This window comes from Schistocerca americana, chromosome X (genome assembly GCF_021461395.2).
Source record: "Schistocerca americana isolate TAMUIC-IGC-003095 chromosome X, iqSchAmer2.1, whole genome shotgun sequence".
In the NCBI taxonomy this organism is placed as follows: domain Eukaryota; kingdom Metazoa; phylum Arthropoda; class Insecta; order Orthoptera; family Acrididae; genus Schistocerca; species Schistocerca americana.
Window position 1 is genome coordinate 429,463,677 of NC_060130.1, and position 21,019 is coordinate 429,484,695.

Consider the following 21,019-nt stretch of genomic DNA (forward strand, 5'->3'; position numbering starts at 1 on the left):
CATAATGTGTAATAGACAGACATCTATCCAGACCATTACACAAGAATTCCAAACTGCATCAGGATCCACTGCAAGTACTATGACAGTTAGGTGGGAGGTGAGAAAACTTGGATTTCATGGTAGAGCGGCTGCTCATAAGCCACATATCATGCTGGTAAATGCCAAACGACACCTCGCTTGGTGTAAGGAGTGTAAACATCAGACAATTGAACATTGGAAAAATATTGTGTGGAGTGATGAATCACAGTACACAATGTGGCGATCCAATGGCAGGGTGAGGGTATGGCGAATGTCCGGCGAACGTCATCTGCCAATGTGTGTAGTGCCAACAGTAAAATTCGGAGGTGGTGGTACTATGGTGTGGTCATGTTTTTCATGGAGGGAGTTTGCACCCCTTGTTGTTTTGCATTGCACTATCACAGCACAGGCCTACATTGATGTTTTAAGCACCTTCTTGCTTCCCACTGTTAAAGAGCAATTTGGGGATGTCAATTGCATCTTTCAATACGATCGAGCACCTATTCATAATGCACCGCCTGTGGCAGACAATAACATGACAATATCATCCCTGTAATGGACTGGCCTGAATCCTACAGAACACCTTTGGGATGTTTTGGAACACCGACTTACGTTACGGAGATGATTGATAAACTCCAGTGGAAGACTTTGCAGGAGAGACTCTCAGTAGCTCGGTACGGGCTTTTGTTGAAGTTTCGAGAACATACCTTCACCGAAGAGTCAAGCAGTATATTGCTCCCATCTACATATATCTCGCGAAGAGACCATGAGGATAAAATCAGAGAGATTAGAGCCCACACAGAAGCATACCGACAATCCTTCTTTCCACGAACAATACGAGACTGGAATAGAAGGGAGAACCGATAGAGGTACTCAAGGTACCCTCCGCCACACTCCTTCAGGTGGCTTGCGGAGTATGGATGTACATGCAGATGTAGACTTTATGCCAGGCCTCACCGACCGACATCAATACCTCTCCTCAGCACAGCATTCCATGAAGAATGGGCTGCCATTCCCCAAGAAACCTTCCAGCACCTGATTGAGCATATGCCTGTGAGAGTGGAAGCTGTCACCAGTGCTAAGGGTGGGCAAACACCATTTTGAGTTCCAGCATTACCTATGGAGAGTGCCACGAACTTGTAAGTCATTTTCAGCCAGGTGTCCGGATACTTTTGATCACATAGTGTAGATCATATTTGCATATTCTTCATTGGTGTAAATGTGTGGCAGTTTAGTCAGCACGCGTACAAACACAATTAACTTATGCTTCTCTGAGATATGTTCTCAATCTCTCATACTACTTCACTCACAACACATCATGGACAATTGAGTGTTCAGTGGGCTAGCTTAATGGCAGAGAGATACCCTGAGCAAAGAGGTTGAAAGCAACAAGGTAGGCTGGACTAGAAAAAAATGTCAATGTAGTTAGTTGGGTAAGACACGTATGTGCTCACCACTAGACCAAAAACAAATGTACACTAAATTTATTCTATCTTGGAAACCATTTAGAATAGGGCAGTTGTCCATATGAAGTTTTTTGCTTCAAATGAATGCTCCTATCATATCCCCGAATATTGATCACTCCTTCAGCGACCTCCTGTAGAGAGTGTTTGACTGTTGTCAGTATGTTCTCCTGATCTCTCACCCACTGAAAACATCTGGCCATGGCTTGCTGAAGACTGGTATGCAACCATTTGCCAGCCACTAAGATTGATGAGCTCTATGCCAGAGTTGAAGTAGCACAGAATAATGTACCTTTGTTTACCATCCAAGCTCAGTTTGACTAAATGGCAATCTGGGTTAGAGCAATTGTTGCTGCCAGAGATGGCAGTTCTGTGTACTAAGTTTTACACCCTGTATATCAACAACAAAGTAAACTGTGTAATCTTCCCACTATGCCGTATACAGACAATAAGTACAATTTCATTATTTGCTATCCTTACTGGCATTGTAATTTTAATGATCACCCATGTATTTAGGTAGTCTCAATTAAATTATCAGTACTTACCATTTCTTGTTCCCTTAGCATGTACATATTCATGTCCAACATGGGCAGCATAATCAACTGTCAATCCTGCACACAAGAGAATCATCAGAGATGAAGAAATTTCAATTGTTAGTCCTGACCAGTACATTGACCCAATGAGGTCAGTTACAGTAAGTATCACACATAAATTGACCAATACCACAGCTCTTGGGCCCTTAATCAAGCACAGTGTTACAGCAAAGACAGCAGCACATGTGATTGCCAAATTCCGAAACAGCTCCTCGCCGACAATCTGTAAAAAGAAATTAAATTTTATATTAGACTGACGCTTTTTGTATTCTGTATTTACATGTAAATCTACATACTCCAAGCCACTGTGAAATGAATGATAGAAGTTAATTCCCATTTTACCACTTATTTACTTGTTTCAGACAGTAAGTCTTTATAGATTATCTGCAAAAAGTTTGGAGTTACTATTTAATTGTTTGCTGATTCATTACTATATGCCATGAACAGCAAGGGTACCAACACACTTCACAAATTTTGCTTGATACCTCATATGATCCTACTGTCAATAAGAAGTGTAGGTGTGACACTGAGGCAAAAGGGTAATAGTTTCAGTCACACATTTATCATTTCCATGAACGATACATCACAATTCTTTATCTTGATAATTTAATTATAATTATTTCTCTAAATATAGCAGTATCCTGAAATTAAATAAATTTTTGTATAAAATATACATTTTTAGCAAACTGTAGACCTCATTGTTGACACTGCAACAATAAATTTTGTAATTTATTTTTATTTATTTATTTATTTACTGTTTTCTTTACAAATGCATCAATGTGGCATAAGGAAATGTGAGAATTTACATCAGTAATCATCAGAAGTTAGTTTTTTCATATTTATGTATGAAGAGTATTACAAAAATAAGTCTACTCTGAAACAGTACAAATGAAACTTTACACTTAGTCAATTCTAGATCAGAGTTCCATATACAAAATTGATACACTTGTATTTCTCTTTCATATATGAACTGTTGTTTCATCATCACAGAAACATTCTGTAAAATTTTCTGGAGAATTTGCTAACATTTAAGTTATAGACATAACTAAACATTAATTATAACATGCTGGTTGGCTGAAATATGTTTAAGTTAAACTTCTGTAAAGTAACTGGGAGAAAATATTGTAAAATGTATGCCTAATTTAATTTTTGTCAGTAATTCCAAATATTTTAGGTCTGGTTGTGTATAACTGCATTTAGCCATCTCAAACAAGTAACATATTTGTTGGCTTTTCTAAAGGGCTCTGATATTGAGAGGGTTATTTGCACATACAGTGAGAGTGTGCTTAATTCACAGGGAAATAAAATACAGGATTCTAGTATTTCCTCTAACTGTTAAAAGCATTTTAACTGTGAGAATTATGCTATCCTTTTCAGTAAATATATTTTATGGTGTCATAGGAAATGCTACAAAATGTTTCAAGGAAGATCTCTTTAAAGAGATGTGAAATGTATCAAAAGGTACGTCTTATGAATTGTACTATCAGTCATTATCTGACTACAAAATAATTGTGGACCTGGATGTCAGCTTCTCTACATCTACATCTACATGGATATTCTGCAAATCACATTTAAGTGTCTGGCAGAGCTTTCATCAAACCACCTTTGCAGTTCTCTATTACTCCAGTCTCATATAGATTGAGGAAAGAATGAACACCCATATCTTTCCGTACAAACTCTGATTTCCCTCATTTTATCATGGTGATTGTTTCTCCCTATCTACATCTACATCTACATCTACATCTACATTTATACTCCGCAAGCCACCCAATGGTGTGCGGCGGAGGGCACTTTACGTGCCACTGTCATTACCTACTTTTCCTGTTCCAGTCGCGTATGGTTCGCGGGAAGAACGACTGCCGGAAAGCCTCCGTGCGCGCTCGAATCTCTATAATTTTAGATTCGTGATCTCCTGGGGAGGTATAAGTAGGGGGAAGCAATATACTTGATACCTCATCCAGAAATTTATCCTCTCGAAACCTGGACAGCAAGCTACACCGCGATGCAGAGCGGCTCTCTTACAGAGTCTGCCACTTGATTTTTGCTCAACATCTCCGTAGTGCTATCACGCTTACCAAATAACCCTGTGACGAAATGTGCCACTCTTCATTGGATTGTCTCTATCTCCTCTGTCAACCCGACCTGGTGCGGATCCCACACTGATGAGCAATACTCGAGTATAGGTCGAACGAATGTTTTGTAAGCCACCTCCTTTGTTGATGGACTACATTTTCTAAGGACTCCCACAATGAATATCAACCTGGTACCCACCTTACCAACAGTTAATTTTATATGATCATTCCCCTTCAAATCGTTCTGCATGCATACTCCCAGATATTTTACAGAAGTAACTGCTACCAGTGTTTGTTCTGCTATCATATAATCATACAATAAAGGATCCTTCTTTCTATGTATTCACAATACATTACATTAGTCTATGTTAAGGGTCAGTTGTCACTCCCTGCACCAAGTGCCTATCCACTGCAGATCTTCCTGCATTTCGCTGCAATTTTCTAATGCTGCAACTTCTCTGTATACCACAGCATCATCCGCGAAAAGCCACATGGAACTTCCAACACTATCTACTAGGCCATTTAAATATATTGTGAAAAGTAATGGCCCCATAACACTCCCCTGTGGCACGCCAGAGGTTACTTTAACGTCTGTAGATGTCTCTCCATTGAGAACAACATGCATTAACAAAATATTTTCGCATGTGCAAGAGAAAGATGGTAATTGGAATTTTGTGAGAAGATTCGTCCATGAAGAAAAACACCTTTGTTTTAATTATGTTCATCCCAAATCCTGTTTCATTTCAGTGATACACTCTCCCCTATTTCATGCTGATACAGAACGTGTTGCTCTATTTTGAACCTTTTCGATGTACTCTGTCAATCCTATCTGGTACGGATCCCACACCATGCAGCAATATTCTGAAAGAGGATGGACAAGTGTAGTGTAGGCAGTCTCCTTACTAGATCTGTTACATTCTCTAAGTGTCCTACCAATAGAACGCAGTCTTTGGTTAGCCTTCCCCACAACATCAGCTATGTGCTTCTTCAAATTTAAGTTGTTCATAATTGTAATTTCTAGATATTAGTTGAATTTATGGCCTTTAGATTTGACTGATTTATCATGCAACTGAAGTTTAATGGATTCCTTTGAGCACTCATGTGGATGACCTCACACTTTTCGTTATTTAGGGTCAATTGCCAAGTTTTGCACCATACAGATACCTTTTGCAACAATAGTATGAAAAGGAAAGTTGCTACTCACCATATAGTCGAGATGCTGAGTCACAGATAGGCACAACAAAAAGACTCTCACAATTTAAGCTTTTGGTTGTTAAGACCTTCCTCAACAGTAGATGACAGACGTGTGTGCGCGCACACACACACACACACACACACACACACACACACACACACACAAAACAACTTGCACACACAACTGCAATCTCAGGCAAATGAAACTACACTGCAGGGCGTGCGTGTGTGTGTGTGTGTGTGTGTGTGTGTGTGTGTATGTCTGTCCTCTATTGTTGATGAAGGCCTTAATGGCCAGAAGCTTTGTTTGTGAGAGTCTTTTTGTTGTGCCTATCTGCCACTCAGCATCTCCGCTATATGGTGAGTAGCAACTTCCCTTTTTGTAATATTGTTACATTCCATCCTGGATTTTCCTTTGTTAGATATCTTTTCTAAATCATTTTGCAATTTGTTTTGGTCTTCTGATGACTTTACTAGTCAACAAACAACAGCGTCATCTGCAAACAACCTGAGATGGCTTCTCAGATTGTCTCCCAAATCGTTTATATAGATGAGAAACAGCAAAGTGGCTATAACACTACCTTTGGGAATGTCAGAAATCCCATAGCTCTTGACCTTTCATCAGTAATGTTGCCAGATTAAGTATGTTTTATCTGCACAGTGTAGTGACACCAACCAATATCACTATGGAAATGGAGTAGCTGGTGCAATACTACTGTCTACTGTCATGGTGCCACTATCCAGTTGGCACTTGTCACCAAGACTGCCCTTTGGCGAGGTCATGCCTACCAGAATCCTGCATATAAATCGGTCCAGGGACAGTTGTAATTCTGTCACAATTTTGATACAGTGGAACTGTGTGCTGATTAGTCCTTTGGTTTGGTTCTCACCGTGGAGTGGATTTATGAGCATTTACCCTTCAGACTCTGTTAGTTACTTGCTGGACACTGACAGTGGGTGAAGTGGTCTTGGGTTCATGGCTTACTTTAAAATAGTTTTCACTGCTCCAGGGAGCATGCTGTAACATATCTCAATTTGTTGAATAAATGGGGATGAGTATCCATTAGTTCTGAGTGTATATCACCTTCACAAAATTGGTTACAACTCAGGATCTGTGATGCATGCAAATTAGACTTTGAACATTTTGTGATTAGGCAAGACTAAGGGTCTTCAGCAATAGAGCAACTACAGCAACTAACTAATGTAAACCACGTGGAGTTATCAAGAGTTAACAACAGCAATGTTACATACAGAGCAAGCGTTAGCAAATGCAGCAGGTATATCCTCTGTGCCACCTGTGTTTATGGCTTTTACACCTTTTAATGAACAAAGTGAAGAGTGGGATGCTTACTGCTAACAATTCCAGTTGCATTCTAAAATTGCCTAATTTCTGACATGGAAAGACAACAGGCCATGATCTTGCCAGGGAATCCCAAACTGTATCACCCAAAACAGAAACTAGAGTTACTAAAGAATCCTGCAGGACATGAGTTGCTTAGAATATTGTCTTTATCAGATGAACATTTTTGATGAAGAAACTTGTACTTGCAGCCAAATTAGAAAGCCAGCAGCAAGAAAAAGGTCCCAATCAATCTTATACAGACTGGGCAGCAGCCTATGTCATCACTCTCCAGCACAGATCATTAGGTACATAACACCATCTCTGGTGGCACCTTCACATACTCAAAGGCCCATCACCAACCACATCAGTAGTGACAGACCACATCAGCAGCAATGCTATTGCCTAGCTGTTAACAATGCCTCCTCCACAATGCGTGTAGTGCATGGTCCCATCAGCGAGCAACATGCCACAGGTGTGGCAAAAGGGGACACTTGCAAGTGGCTGGACAAAAACATGGAAACATGGGTGCATAAATGCAGACGATAGCCAGGTCTGCAGGTTGTGCTGTCATACCTGACACCTGTGCAATATCCTCAATACGTTGAAAGTGTCAAGTCATGGTCAGGAGAGTATTCTGTGCAATTGTGAGTGCATCAGGTCGGAGCAGAGTGAATCTGAACATGGGCAAACTGATAGTGATCATATGGTGGGTGCCTCCATAGACAAGGTAACTGAAGTGTTTAGTATTTCAAGAGGTACTGTGTTGAAGATTTATACTGCATACAGGGTAAGTGGGAAAATATCATACACTAAGTCACAACATGGATGAAAGTATGTGTTGAGTGATTGTGGCAGATGGTCATTGAAGAAGAGTGTGATGAAAAATAAGGGGATGACAGTTGCAAAAATCACTGCAGAACTGGCCGAACTCTCGAATCTTCTCCACTACAAAACAACATGTAGGAAGCTCCAGAAGCAAGGAACTCCTGAGCAACCTGAAATTCCAAAACCACTCATCAGTGATGCAAATTCTTGTAACAGCAAGATGTGGAGCTGAAAGCATTAAATCTCAACTATAGAGGAACAGAAGAAAATCATTTGGTTGGATGAGTCTTGTTTCACACTGGCTGAATAGTCCATGGGTGTACTGTCTGTTCATAGTGTCCAATGGGCACAATATTTTGTCTAGCAGATATGTCACCATCATCAGGTGTGTTGATGAACTGAGGTCCTGGGAGGTGTATGGCTGACATATATCCCGCCTCCAAACAAGCCATTCTCAATTTAGCCTACACCCTAGGAAAGGTGTCAATGGATAACTTACAGTTCTACTCACTTACAACTAAATCAGATGGCCAGGAAACTTCCTGGTGCTAGCTGACCCTAAAGTGGACTCTTTCCATGAATTGGGGTTTATGGTTCATAAAACAGTACACACTATGCAATCTGAAGGACCTTGAGTCATCCTAAAGACTCTCTTCACAGATATGCTCAATCCTTGTCACCTGGGTTATGGAAGGAGAATACTTTCAAACCTCACATCACTCTACCCCATGCTTCTTCAAAGCTTGTATAGTGTTCCTGGCTCTAAAGGGCATCCACAAATCAGAACTGGACAGAGCAACTCATGAAGATGTGTTAATGCCTATACCCCATAGTCAATGGACCACTCCACTAATGTATGTGTTGTGTAAGCCCAATGACATTTTTAGAGTTTGTGGTGAGTTTAAAGTGATGACAAATGCACAATCTGAAGTGAAAATTTATTCCCTATTGATCGCAAATGAACTCTCTGCAACACTAGGCCATAACAGTTTATTCAGTAAAATCAACCTCACAGTGACATATTTTCAAATTCTGTTGGGTGCAACATCATGAGCTATCACAGTGTTCAATACACCACACTACCACTATCACTATTACCACTTGTTCTTCTTCTTCTTCGTCTTCTTCTTCTTCACAGGGTCAGAGTGTTAATCTGGATTTGGCAATGTTTGTTAGTCAGTTTCGTGTTCCATGGATAATTTGCATGATGAATCATAATAATGTGAACTGAGTCATTTTACATTCACATGCCAAATTAATTTATAAATACAGCTACATGTTAAACACTTATAAGTTGTTTTTGTATTTTATTATTATTGAATAATGTGAGTTAGTAATTCCCACCCACTGCTTTTCACACATTGCAATAATGGAATAGAAGAAGTTGTCAAGCAGAAACTTTAAAGTTTGTTTTCAAATTTTTTCTTTGCTGTCTGTCCGAAATTTTACATCAATGGGTAAGTGATCAAAACTTTTAGTTGCAGCATTGTGCACCCTCTTTTTAACCTTAATGTGGAGTAATGAATGCCACTTTTCCTTCTGGCATTGTAATTATGTACATTATTGTTCCTTTTAACTGCAGTGGTTAATTGTGAAAAAAATTCTAGTGTTAGATGGCTGTACATTGGCAAACACGTGGAGGGACACAACTGACAAACTGCAGAACAACTCAGCCACCATTATGAAAGAAAAAGAAACTGAAACTGAAGATACGGAAGAACTAAACAAATATATGTGTACCTAGTAAGACAGAAAGTGAGTTCCTTATTATAGGTGCCTTATTGTTAAGAAACATAGTCATTCCAAGCTCTGAAATCAACATTTGACCAGGAGTCAGGATGCGTCAGCTACATAAACATATAAACAACCTCTTAAACTCAAGAGAGAGCAGAGCAGATAAGCATAACATGAATCCAAAAGGTGTTTTCATCCATCTGGGAACAAATTACCTCCAAATAACAGCAAAGAAGAAACTGCAAATCACACAGATGACCTTATTCAAATGGCCAGAAGCCCCTACATGACTTCCGGAATAATAGTCAGTGGCATTGTATACAGGAGATCAATGAGTGACAGCTATGTGCAGAGAATAAACGGTGATATTAAAGAAGAGTGCATTAAAACAGAAACCAATTTCATTGATCCCAAAAAATTTCTAAGTGCAAAGTTTCATGCCAAGATGGTCTACATATGAATAGGTTGGGCTCAAAAATATTCAGTAAGATGTTCATTGATACTTGCCAGGTTATAAAAAAAATAACAGAAACTGATAAGTAGTGATGGGTGGAAAAACTTGTGTAGAATTAAGAAAGTAGAATTAAGAAAGACAAAATCAAACCATTATCTGGCAAGAAATGTGCTAAAGCCTATAAGTAATAGTCAAAGTAGATATGTTATGCAATGGAATATAAACAATTTAAACATTGATGCTTCAAACAACGAATGCTCCAAAACAGACAAGTTGGAAATCATTCTGTCAGAATGAGCAAATGGTAGAGTTGTTTGTTTAAATGAGCACTAGCTTACTGAGGACACTTAAAATTTTAAACAAATCAGGGAACTTCAGGTTAGCAGGTAGCTTTTGCCCAAGAAACAAGTCACACAGAGGCTCGTGTATACTTCTGCATAGTGATATAAATTATGAAATCAAAAACTGTTTTAATTATTTAAATGAAGAATGTGTGTTTGACAGTTGTTGTGTAGAAATAATGGATTTACACGTAAATTTTATAGTAATCTCAAAACAAAGAATCCCAGGGAAGTCAACAACAGACCTATTCATATGTAAGCTTCGTCTTATGCTAGAAGACCTTTGTAGAGAGAAAAAAAAAGAAAAAATTCTAATAGCTGCTGATTTTAATATTGATATCACATGTGATACTAGCTATGTTTCAAGATTCACTGACTTGGTAAAGAAATATGGTTTCATAATGAATTTCTCTGATTGTACCAGAGACCATGGACAATTAGCAGCCTGTATTGACAATGTTCTAACTACATGAAGATGTGTGTAAATTTTGTCTAGATCTAGGTATTTCAGATCACTGTCCATTATTCATTGAGCTGCCACAGACAGGCAAGAACATTTAAAGTGTGAAAACCTGTATGAGCAGTAACTTTAGCAAAGAAACCTTGCTAATATTTAGTAATAAGTTAAAAGAGAAAAAAATGATCTTTCGATCATTTTAAGTCAAGTGATAAAAACTGCAAGAAATTCCTAAATACTTTTTTCAGTGTCTTTAATTAAATATTTCCACCTAGACTCTGCAGCAATAAATGACAAATAAATTAAAGTGGATTACCCAGGACATAAAAATTTCCAGCATAAGGTAAAAGCAACTACACAGAGAATTAAAATATAATAAATATGTTGATTTCATTGAATATGTTACACTCTATGAAACTATATTTAAAACAGTTGTCAAGGCAGCAAATAATTGGCAAATAACAAGTTAATTTTAAACAATAATAATTAGACAAAGGCTGTGTGGGTAGTCATTACATCTGACTTAAGTGTGAAAGCCTGTAAGCAAGAAATTTCAGAAATTAAAATTTAAGGAAACACTATTATAAGTCCAGTTCAAATATCAGAGTGCTTTAATGACTTTTGTTTATAAATGTAGCAAAGTCCGATGTAAATCAGACAGATTATCACAGAAAAGTAAATCCCTCTGGCCTAAATGGAAACTCTGAAAACTTTACAATTTTTTTTTTAAGTTTCTGTGAAGGATGTAGAAAATGCAGTCCCAGCATTAAAACAAAATATCTGCTGGATGGGCTGGTATACCCACCAAATTTATTAAAGCAGTACATAACAAAATTACAAACTCACTAGCTCAAATAATAAATCAATGTTTTGAAAAGGGCTGTTTCCCAGAGGTACCGAAATATGCTGAAGTCAAACCACTCTTCAAAAAGGGATCAAGAGAGATCATGGGAAATCATCATCCTATCTCAACTCTCCCAATCATATTTAAAGTATCTGAAAAAGATGCTGTTTCCCACATCCAAAACTTCATTGCAACATATTCTGTTATTCATTGCAACATATTCTGTTATTCTAAATAATCAATTTGGTTTTCAACAAGGGAAAAACACCACAGATGCAATGAACAGTTTCATTGACAAAACAAGTACATCATTAGATAAGAGCAATAAGGTGGCAGGAATCTTTTGCAACTTCGCAAAGGCGTTTGAATCTGTAAACCATGCATTGCTTATTTACAAACTTGAAAAGTATGGCATAGGGGGAGTGCCCTACAGTGGCTTAAATCCTACATAACATACAGAAAGCAAAGAGTTAGCATCTCTTTAAATGGCACAAATTATTAATTTGACTGGAAAAAAATATAAATATCAGTTCCCCATCAGTTCTATTCACAGATGAATAAGCTGAAGTTGAAAATCAGATTTCCGAAAAAATTCCCAAATCTGTGATCAGTATCTTAGAAATTTGGTTTCAGCTAAATGGGTTGAATATAAACATATCTAAGGCTCTCATGATGCAATTCAAAACCAAACAGTCAAAAAGTGAGCAGATTAAGATTTTTCACAACAACCAAGATACATAAGAAGCTGACCCACTGAAATTCTTAGGTTTAAATGTGGATAAAAATTTGAGGAGGTAGGCACAAATTTTTGAGAACCTAGCAAACAAATTGAGCAGTTTTGCACTTGCAATGCAAATATTATGGACACATGAAAAGTAGCATATACAAGCTACTTTGAATCCATTATTAGGTACGGTATTGCTTTTTGGGGTAACTTAGTAAACCTTGTGTGGATACTAAAAATACAGAAAAAAATTCATTCAAAATATGTGCCTTGTAAATTATAAAGAACCATGTTGTCCATTATTTAGAAAACTTAAAATATTAACTTAGCCATCCCTATGGCAGAGTTAATATTTCAAGTTTTCTAGATACTGGACAACATGGTTCTTTATAATTTACAATACACAAATTTTGAATGTTTTGTGTGTGTGTGTGTGTGTGTGTGTGTGTGTGTGTGTGTGTGTGTGTGTACACACACAAGAAACAATGAAAATTTTATGCTCCCAACCCGTTGCCTCAACCCCATGCCCAGTGACCTCAATACATGAGAATAAAAATTTATAATAAATCAGAAGGGAACAAGTTAATGGAGATTAATTTAGGTCCTCTTAAAAGATAGCAGTATGAGGCACTGACACTGAAATGTTGTTACTCAGTGGATGAATTCACATAGGACAAACTGGAAATTTGGGCTGTATACAAATTGTTAAATAAACATCATTATAGTGCTATTATTTATTTTAGTGCTATTATTTATTAGCATAAAAATCATTGGAACTGTATTATAAATTTTTCACGTGTCACCTGCACACAAACCAAATAGAGTGCAAATGTACGTTATGAGATGAATAAACCACACTTCCACAATTACAACAAACTTTATGAGAGAATAAATATACTGTGAAGTAGTAGTCAGAATGCCCAACTCCTTAAACAGATGTTGGTAAGATGATCATGGCTCAGCACCACATATTATTTTTCCAGCACATTTTTAAACAATGAAGACTTTCTTTAAACATGAGTTACCCCAGAACATTAGTCCGTATGCCATTATTGAATGAAAATACGAAAAACTTCCAAAATGTGTTTTTTCCAGTTTAAATTCTTATCAATAAGGATACCTAAAAATTTTGAAGTTTCTGAGCTATACTTATTTCCTCATTGTGTGTTACGCTTACCATTGGTGTAGTGTCACTAGATGTGCAGAACTGAACATGCTGTGTCTTTTTAAAATCAGGAGTGAGACCATTTGCAGAAAACCGGACACTGTTAAGAAGATTGTTTACCATTTCTTTTATTGCTGTATGTATGCTTGGATTGATTACAATACTTCTGTCATCTACAAAAAGAACTCATCTACATCTACAGCTATACTTTTTAAATCATTGTGAAGTGCACAGCAGTTGGTACATCTCATTGTATGAGCTATTAAGGTTTCCTAATTTTCGATTCATATATAGAGTGCAGGAAGAATGATTGTTTAAATGGCACTGTGTGTGCTGTAATTAATCTAATCTTGTCCTCACAATCCCATTGTGAGCAATAAGTAGGAATTGCAGTATATTCCTAGAATCATCATTTAAAGTCAGTTCCTGAAAGTTCGTAAGTAGGTTTTCTTGGGATAATTTACATCTATCTTCAAGAGTCTGCCAGTTCAGTTTCTTCAACATCTCTATAACACTCTCCCACAGGTCAAACAAACCTGTGATCATTTGTGCTGTCCTTCCCCATATACTTCTATTATCCCCTGTTAGTCCTATTGATACATATCCCAAACACTTGAACAAAACTCCACAATGGGTCACGTGAGTGATTTGTAGCAATCTCCTTTGTACACTAATTGCATTTTCCCAGTATTCTACCAATAAACTGAAGACTACTGCCTGCTATACCCATGATTGAGCCTATACCTATAAAGTGTCACACCCAGGTATTTGTACGAGTTGGCCAACTCCAACTCTGATTGATTTATATTATAATCATAGTATAATAATCATAGGATACTACATTTTTTTGTTTTGTGAACTGCACAATTTTACATTTCTGAACATTTAAGGCAAGAACTAATTCTGCTTGTTGTAAATTACATGGAAGATTGTTTGCATGTATGAGGAATAATGGTGGACCTAAGACTGAGTCTTGGGAACTCTACATGAGATTTCTCCCCAGTCAGAGGAATGTCCCCTGATTACGTTGGTTGAATTACTAAGTAAAAATTTCTGCATTATTTTGATTAAGTATGACATTATCCACTGATTGGCTATACCACCATTTCCACAAGACCAGTATGGACATTGTGGTTCAAACAGTCAAATGCCTTAGCTAGTTCACAGAAAATACCAGTTGATGCTATTTTGTTATTTAATGCTTGTACAATTTAGTGAGTGACTCTGTAAATGGCGTTTGCAGTAGAGCAACTCTTCTGAAATTCAAACAGTGATTTACTGAGGCCATTGCTGTTCCTTGTGTGGGATAGTATTCTAGACTACATAACTTTCTCAACAATTTTGGATAATGTTGTCAGTAGTGAAAGAAATGTCTTTTCTATCACCTTTCTTATAGAGGGACTCAACAATGGCATATTTAAATCACTATGGAAAATGCCTTAAGTAATTGATGCATTACATACTTCAGATAACTCAGAGCTTATTATATGAGAACCAATCTTCAGTACTCTGTTGGAAACACCACCAGACCCATATGAGCAATTATTTTTGAAGAAATATATCATTTTCTTACATTAAGAGGGAGAAGTTGGTGATACATTCATATGACTGAATTATATGAGAGTTGCTTTTTCAATATACTGCTGTGCTTTTCCTCTTGAACTGACTGTTCCTGTAATTTCTAAGCCGGTCATTGTGGCCGAGCAGTTCTAGGCACTTCAGTCCGGAGCCGCGTGACTGCTATGATCTCAGGTCCGAATCCTGCCTCGGGCATGGCTGTATGTGATGTCCTTAGGTTAATTAGGTTTAAGTAGTTCTAAGTTCTAGGGGACTGATGACCTCAGATGTTAAGTTCCATAGTGCTCAGAGCCATTGGAACCATTTTTGTAATTTCTAGTATATTTAAAACATGATTCTCAAATGCATTTGCTACCTGTGACTCATCATTTATAGCTCTTCCATTTAAGTCATTAGTGATGTTATCTTGTTCTTTAATTGGTTGTCCTGTGTCTTGTTTCCTACACTCCATATACCTTAAGTATATTGTTGGAGTTAATGGTTTCTGACATTATGTGCATATTCCTTGATTTTTTAATAACCTTTCTTAGTAATTTTGAGTAGTTTCTTTAATGAGCAACTACTGCAGGATTCCTACTTGTTCTTGCTAACAGATACAATTCCCTTTTCCTTTCACAGTATACTTTCATCTCTCTAGTGACCTATATTTTTTTACATGGCTGTTTAATGTCTGTTGTGATTAGCTTATGTGGGAAGTTATTTTAAAATAATTATATGAATTTATCAATGGCTAGTTTAAATTTGATGTCAGCATTCAGTTCATTATAAATGTTATACCAGGTAATCTCTTGTAAACTGTTCCTAGGAACATTTGCTCTGGAGTCATTAATTATTCTAACTGATTTCCACTGAGGAGCATCTATACTGTAGGACATTAACTCATTTATTCTAACTGTGTATCATGATCAAAGAGGTCATTTGTTAGTGGGTATGTAGTTATTTCTTGATTCAAACTTCATCAACAAAAACATTATCTATTAAGGTCTTAGTGTCTCTATCTTCCCTTATTGGAAAGTTAATTATTGAGATTAAATTGCAGGACCCAAGAAAGGTTTCAGATCATTTTTCTGTCAGAATCGTTTAAAAAATCTACAACAAAATCATAACAGACTATTAATTGCTTGCTTTTTATCTGATAGGTAACATAGTAAGGAATCCCAACTTCTCATAAACAGTTCAAACTTTCCCACTGCGGATCTGTATGCAGTTGTAATTCAAAGTGAACTGTTTTTCAGTATTACACTGATGGAAAAAATTGCAACACTAAGAAGGAATTGCGTGACATAAAGAGTTGCATAAGAGTGGCACTAGTAACATCACTATGAGGATGCAAATTAGGTTTGCTTTAAATACATGCTGTAACAGTCATGACCGTTAGTTACCTTTGAGACTGGATGCAATGAGTTGATGTTACTCAAGACTGCCTTTAAGGCAACAAAGGCACCATTATCAACAGCTCAATGGGTTTGAATGAGGTTATGTAATATGGGTGTGAGGACCTGTATGCTTCAAGGACAGCTCTGTAGCTCTGAACCAGACAACCCGTAGCGTGCATTCCACCGACCCCAAATCGCTGCCATTTGCGACTTCAGTGGTGTCAAGCAAGCTCTGATTGGATGCTGGACTGGAGGTCTGTTGTGTTTTATGGTGAAAGTTGGTTCGGCCTCAGTGCCAGTCATGGCTGTGTGTTGGTTAGAAGGAGGTCAGTTGAGGGCCTGCAACCAACCTTTCTGCAGCCTAGACACACTGGAGTTATGGGCTGGGGAACAATTTTGCATGACAGAAGGAACACTCTAATGGTTATCCCGTGCACCCTGACTGCAAATTAGTATGTCAGTCTGGTAATTTGACCTGTTGTGCTGCCATTCATTAACAGCTTTCCAGTGTGTGTTTTCCAATAGGATAACATTTGCACACATACTGTTGTTGCAACCCAACATACTCTATAGAGAGTTGACAAGTTGCCTTGGCTTCCTCAATCAGTGGATCTCTCTCCAATTGAGCACACATGGTGCATCATCAGATGACGACTCCAACATCATTCACAACCAGCATTAACCATCCCGGTACTGCTCGACCAAGTGAAACAGGCATGGAAGTCCATCACACAAACTAACATCCAGCACCTGTACAACACAATGCATGCAAATTCACATGCTTTCATTCAACATTCTGGTGGTTACACTGATTACTAATGTACCAGCATTTCATATTTGCAATGGCTTACATTGCACTTACATTAACCTATGATCTTGCAATGTTAATCACTTAAATATGTTACCCAGACAAATGTGCACCCAGAATTTAGTTACCTACATTAATTTCTTTTTCGTGTTATGATTTCTTTTCTGTCAGTGTAATTCACAAGTACACACTTCTATGTGCTGATCACTACAAAATCTACTTCTCTCAATGTTTCTGAACTCATGTTCTGGTTTAATATACTGGTACGTAACAACCCTTCCTTTCCCATATTAGTTCTAGGTGAGTAAGATTTCAGAGTGCAATCTTTTATATTTAACTTCTCTAGCTGTGTAGTTATATAGTACACATATAGGCACAGGATGTCCATCTTTTCAGAAATGACTAATTTTTTCCAAACAAACAAGAGGCTATTCTACCTTATTACTCAGTCCTCTAATACAATGATGAAATAAGCTAAGCCTACTTTTCTGCACATTCCTAAGTATTTTTGTGACTTCTGTTATTTTAACTTCAGTCATAAAAGGGTGCCTGAATGCTGATTATAACCTAAAAAATTTACCTTTCTGACAACAGTAACCACAGGAATACTGCATTAAGTGACAGTGGCCCCCATACATTGTCTGCAAGGAATCCAGCCAACCTATCTTTCCCTCTCTTATTCAGGTGCAGGCCATGTCTAGTATATTACCATCTTCCAATAGTAGCAACAAGCTATGGTGGCCAGATGCCCTTCCAGTCACCACCCACTCCCACCATGATGAAATTTGTGTACCCCATCCATCTGCATCTAGTGTTATCCCAAATAGAAAGGAGAGGATGTTTTTCTAGTATTGCAAATCATGTAACTATGGTGGGACATGGATATCAGCACAGTATTCATCTAATCAGATGTGGCAAACTGTCTAAAAACCACATTTAGGCTGGCCAGTACACTGGCCTTTGTCATTAATTCACCAGATGGAATCAGTCTGGGGCCAGCACACTTCCCTGAATCCCAGAAGCAGGATGATAATGGACACAGCTATATGACAGGTCACCACTGTCATCAGTTACTTTTTGGAATCTCATCAACCTCTCCCATTTTCCAGCATGTTATGTATCAGTTACTATGAGATATTCCAAACTGTGTCTCATATCTTGATGACATATTGGCTATGGGTGGAACCCCAGAGGAGTACCTTCACAGCCTTGAACTCTTGTTCAAGAGACTGGTACCAAAATGGACTCAAATGCAACTTTTGCAAGTGTTCTTTCATGCAACCATCCCTGACATATTTGGGGTTTTAACTCAGCCAATGGGCTCGAACTACCAGAAGATTACATCACAGTGATTGACAACATATAGACATGTACAATTTTAAAAGGCCTACAAGTGTTTCTGTGTAAGATCAACTATTATGTCTGCTTCATTGGAGGTGTAACTGAAGTCTCTTACCCACTGAACCAGTTAAAACACCTAGAGGCACATTTTGAATAGTCCCTTCACTGTCAACGACATTTTCTGGACTTGAAAAATTGCCTTAAGCAGGCACCATGCTTTATAACACACACCTCTGGTCTGTTGCTGGCAGTAGCTGCATCTCCCCATGGTAAAGGTGTGGTCATGTTGCCTAATTACCCTGATGGCACAAAGTGACCTATGCATATGCTTCTAAGACCTTATCCACCTCTCGGCAACACTATTGATCTTGTGGCATGACTTCAGCAATTACAGCATCTCTTTCTGCTGTAAAAGTACCAATTTTGGCAACATGCTTTCTAAATGCATTAAAAACATCCAAAACTTTTGTTATGAGTAACAGAACCACCAAAGAGTATAACTCTCCATGTACAGAAAAGCCATTGATTACTACGCAAATAAAAATTAGTAGTTGACTGATCTATTCAATCAGCAACATGCCATTCCAGAAACATTTTTGAGCTTTTGATTACTTTAAGCACACTGCATACAATGTAGTTAAACTCTTTACTTTAAGACTTGATGATTCAGGCAAATCGTGTATCTCTTTTTTAACTTATTGATTAAAACACATCATTTGTCTTGAGAGTGATGCTTGTGACCAAGGCATTCTTCATTCAAAATGCTAAAAATGCAGCAGCACTTATGCAAATGTACCCACACATGATTAACAGGCACTACAGACAATACATTTTAGCAGAAATAAATGTGCTATAATCATTCTAAAACTCGAATGAAAATTTAAAAGCAAATAATATACACTTGAATGCTTTCATCACAGGATCTACTAGTGAATTCTGTATAACTAAAAGTTATTAAATGCAGTATCATTCAGTATGGTGGAACTATTTTCACACTTTACCACATACATATTTGTACTTCAATACAGAATATTTTTGTGGCGTAACAGTACCTGGCATAATAACTACATACTCTGTCACTAATACTACAAAGCATACTCAGTAGCCTGAAGCAACGCCATTCAAAGCAGAAATGCTTATTAATTCTGTAACAAGATGTAATAAAGTTGAATACAAATTCTCTCAAAAGCTGCTAACATGGAGTTCTCCATTAAATGCAAGAAAGTATGAAAAATGGATGTGAACTGAAATAAAGTAGAATGTGAGCAATATACTTACAACACATTTAAATTGAGTGGTTCACATACAGATTTGTTAGATTTGTAGAGCAGAGCAAGTGTCCGCAGAACACTATGACATGACACCAGCTTCTGTTTTGAATGAAACAAAAATAAATATGGAATCATCTACTTCACCCAATATTACAGATGTGACCAAAATTCAATAAGAACATGAGCAACATATTCACATTGCAAATGCAAAAAATGCACTACACACAAGAAGCTGTAACCAGGATCACAATACAATGAAACCAACTTCTGTTTAGTTCAAAATGAAAACAAAGATGGAAGACTCTAAATTGCCCAATAAGAAATGAGTATGATGGACTGATAAACTTGCAGTGCTCCAAGTAGCCTGACAGCAAACCAAGGTCATGTTATGGGAAGTCCCAGTATAGGTTTCACCCCCCTGGTTAACAATGTGCAAGTAGATGAGCAGCTAAAATGAGAATGGTATAACTGACATTCAGCTGAAATCAACTGATTAAATATGGTGTGATCATGAACATTAGACTATGCTACAAACTTTATTTGGCATTCACATTCATTGGCTTTGCCAACTCACAAGCAAATCATCACATTTCAACCTGGCATAGACTTCATACAGACCCGATACAGATACAGATACAGACCAGATTGCCACCATGACAAAATCAATCCAGTTCAGACCAACACCAGTTGTACCATACACCACACATTGAAAGTAGAGTGGGAGGGGGAAGCATTCACTGGAGAGGAATGTCTTGCAAGCCTGACATTGCGAGTTCAGCCATAGATACATACAGACTGCAAACTCTCCACTTATGTCTAGTCCCTGATGTGCAACTATGGCTTCATGGATTCAATCTCTCACAATAAGAGCCAAAGTTGCAGGAGACAGCAGACAAAAAACACATGTTATTCAGTGACTTGATGTCTGATATTCAGAATGCGACAAAATATCTGATTATAAAAAGAATTTGAGAAAAAAAGATGTATTACAGGCACATCAGGAAAGTTAAGTTATCGCTCCACAATTAAGAGCTCAAAAATGTTACAAACATTTGTATGGTTCATGTGGCACAGAGTTTAATCAGGATCATAATTTAATGAACTGCAAAAGATACACACATTGATCAGAGAACAGTATTAGTATAAAAATAAAAGTAGTGGGTCTAAGTACATGCTGGCTCACTCTGCATTGAGGTCAGATTCCCACAGGCCCCCTTTTGCCCTTCCATTCTGATGTCAAAAGACAGTTGTCGCATGTATAAAACGATGGAAAATGGAAAACCCATGATGGTGGAAGAAGCTCAATTCACCTAAGTATAAAATCCATGATGGCGAGTAGTATAGCAGGGTGGGTACTAGCACAGCTAAACATCAGGCAGTGCATCACTTCCGGTGATATAACGCCATAACTGATAAGCA

General features: G+C 37.6%; 1 protein-coding gene across 1 annotated transcript in view; it reads right to left on the reverse strand.

Moving 5' to 3' along the window:
• Positions 1–21,019, reverse strand: part of LOC124554700 (patched domain-containing protein 3-like) — a 633,296-nt gene that overhangs the window by 50,533 nt on the left and 561,744 nt on the right. The window contains exon 15 of the mRNA XM_047128324.1: positions 2,027–2,297. Coding sequence (XP_046984280.1) covers positions 2,027–2,297 — 271 coding nt within the window. The remainder of the gene's footprint in view (positions 1–2,026; positions 2,298–21,019) is intronic.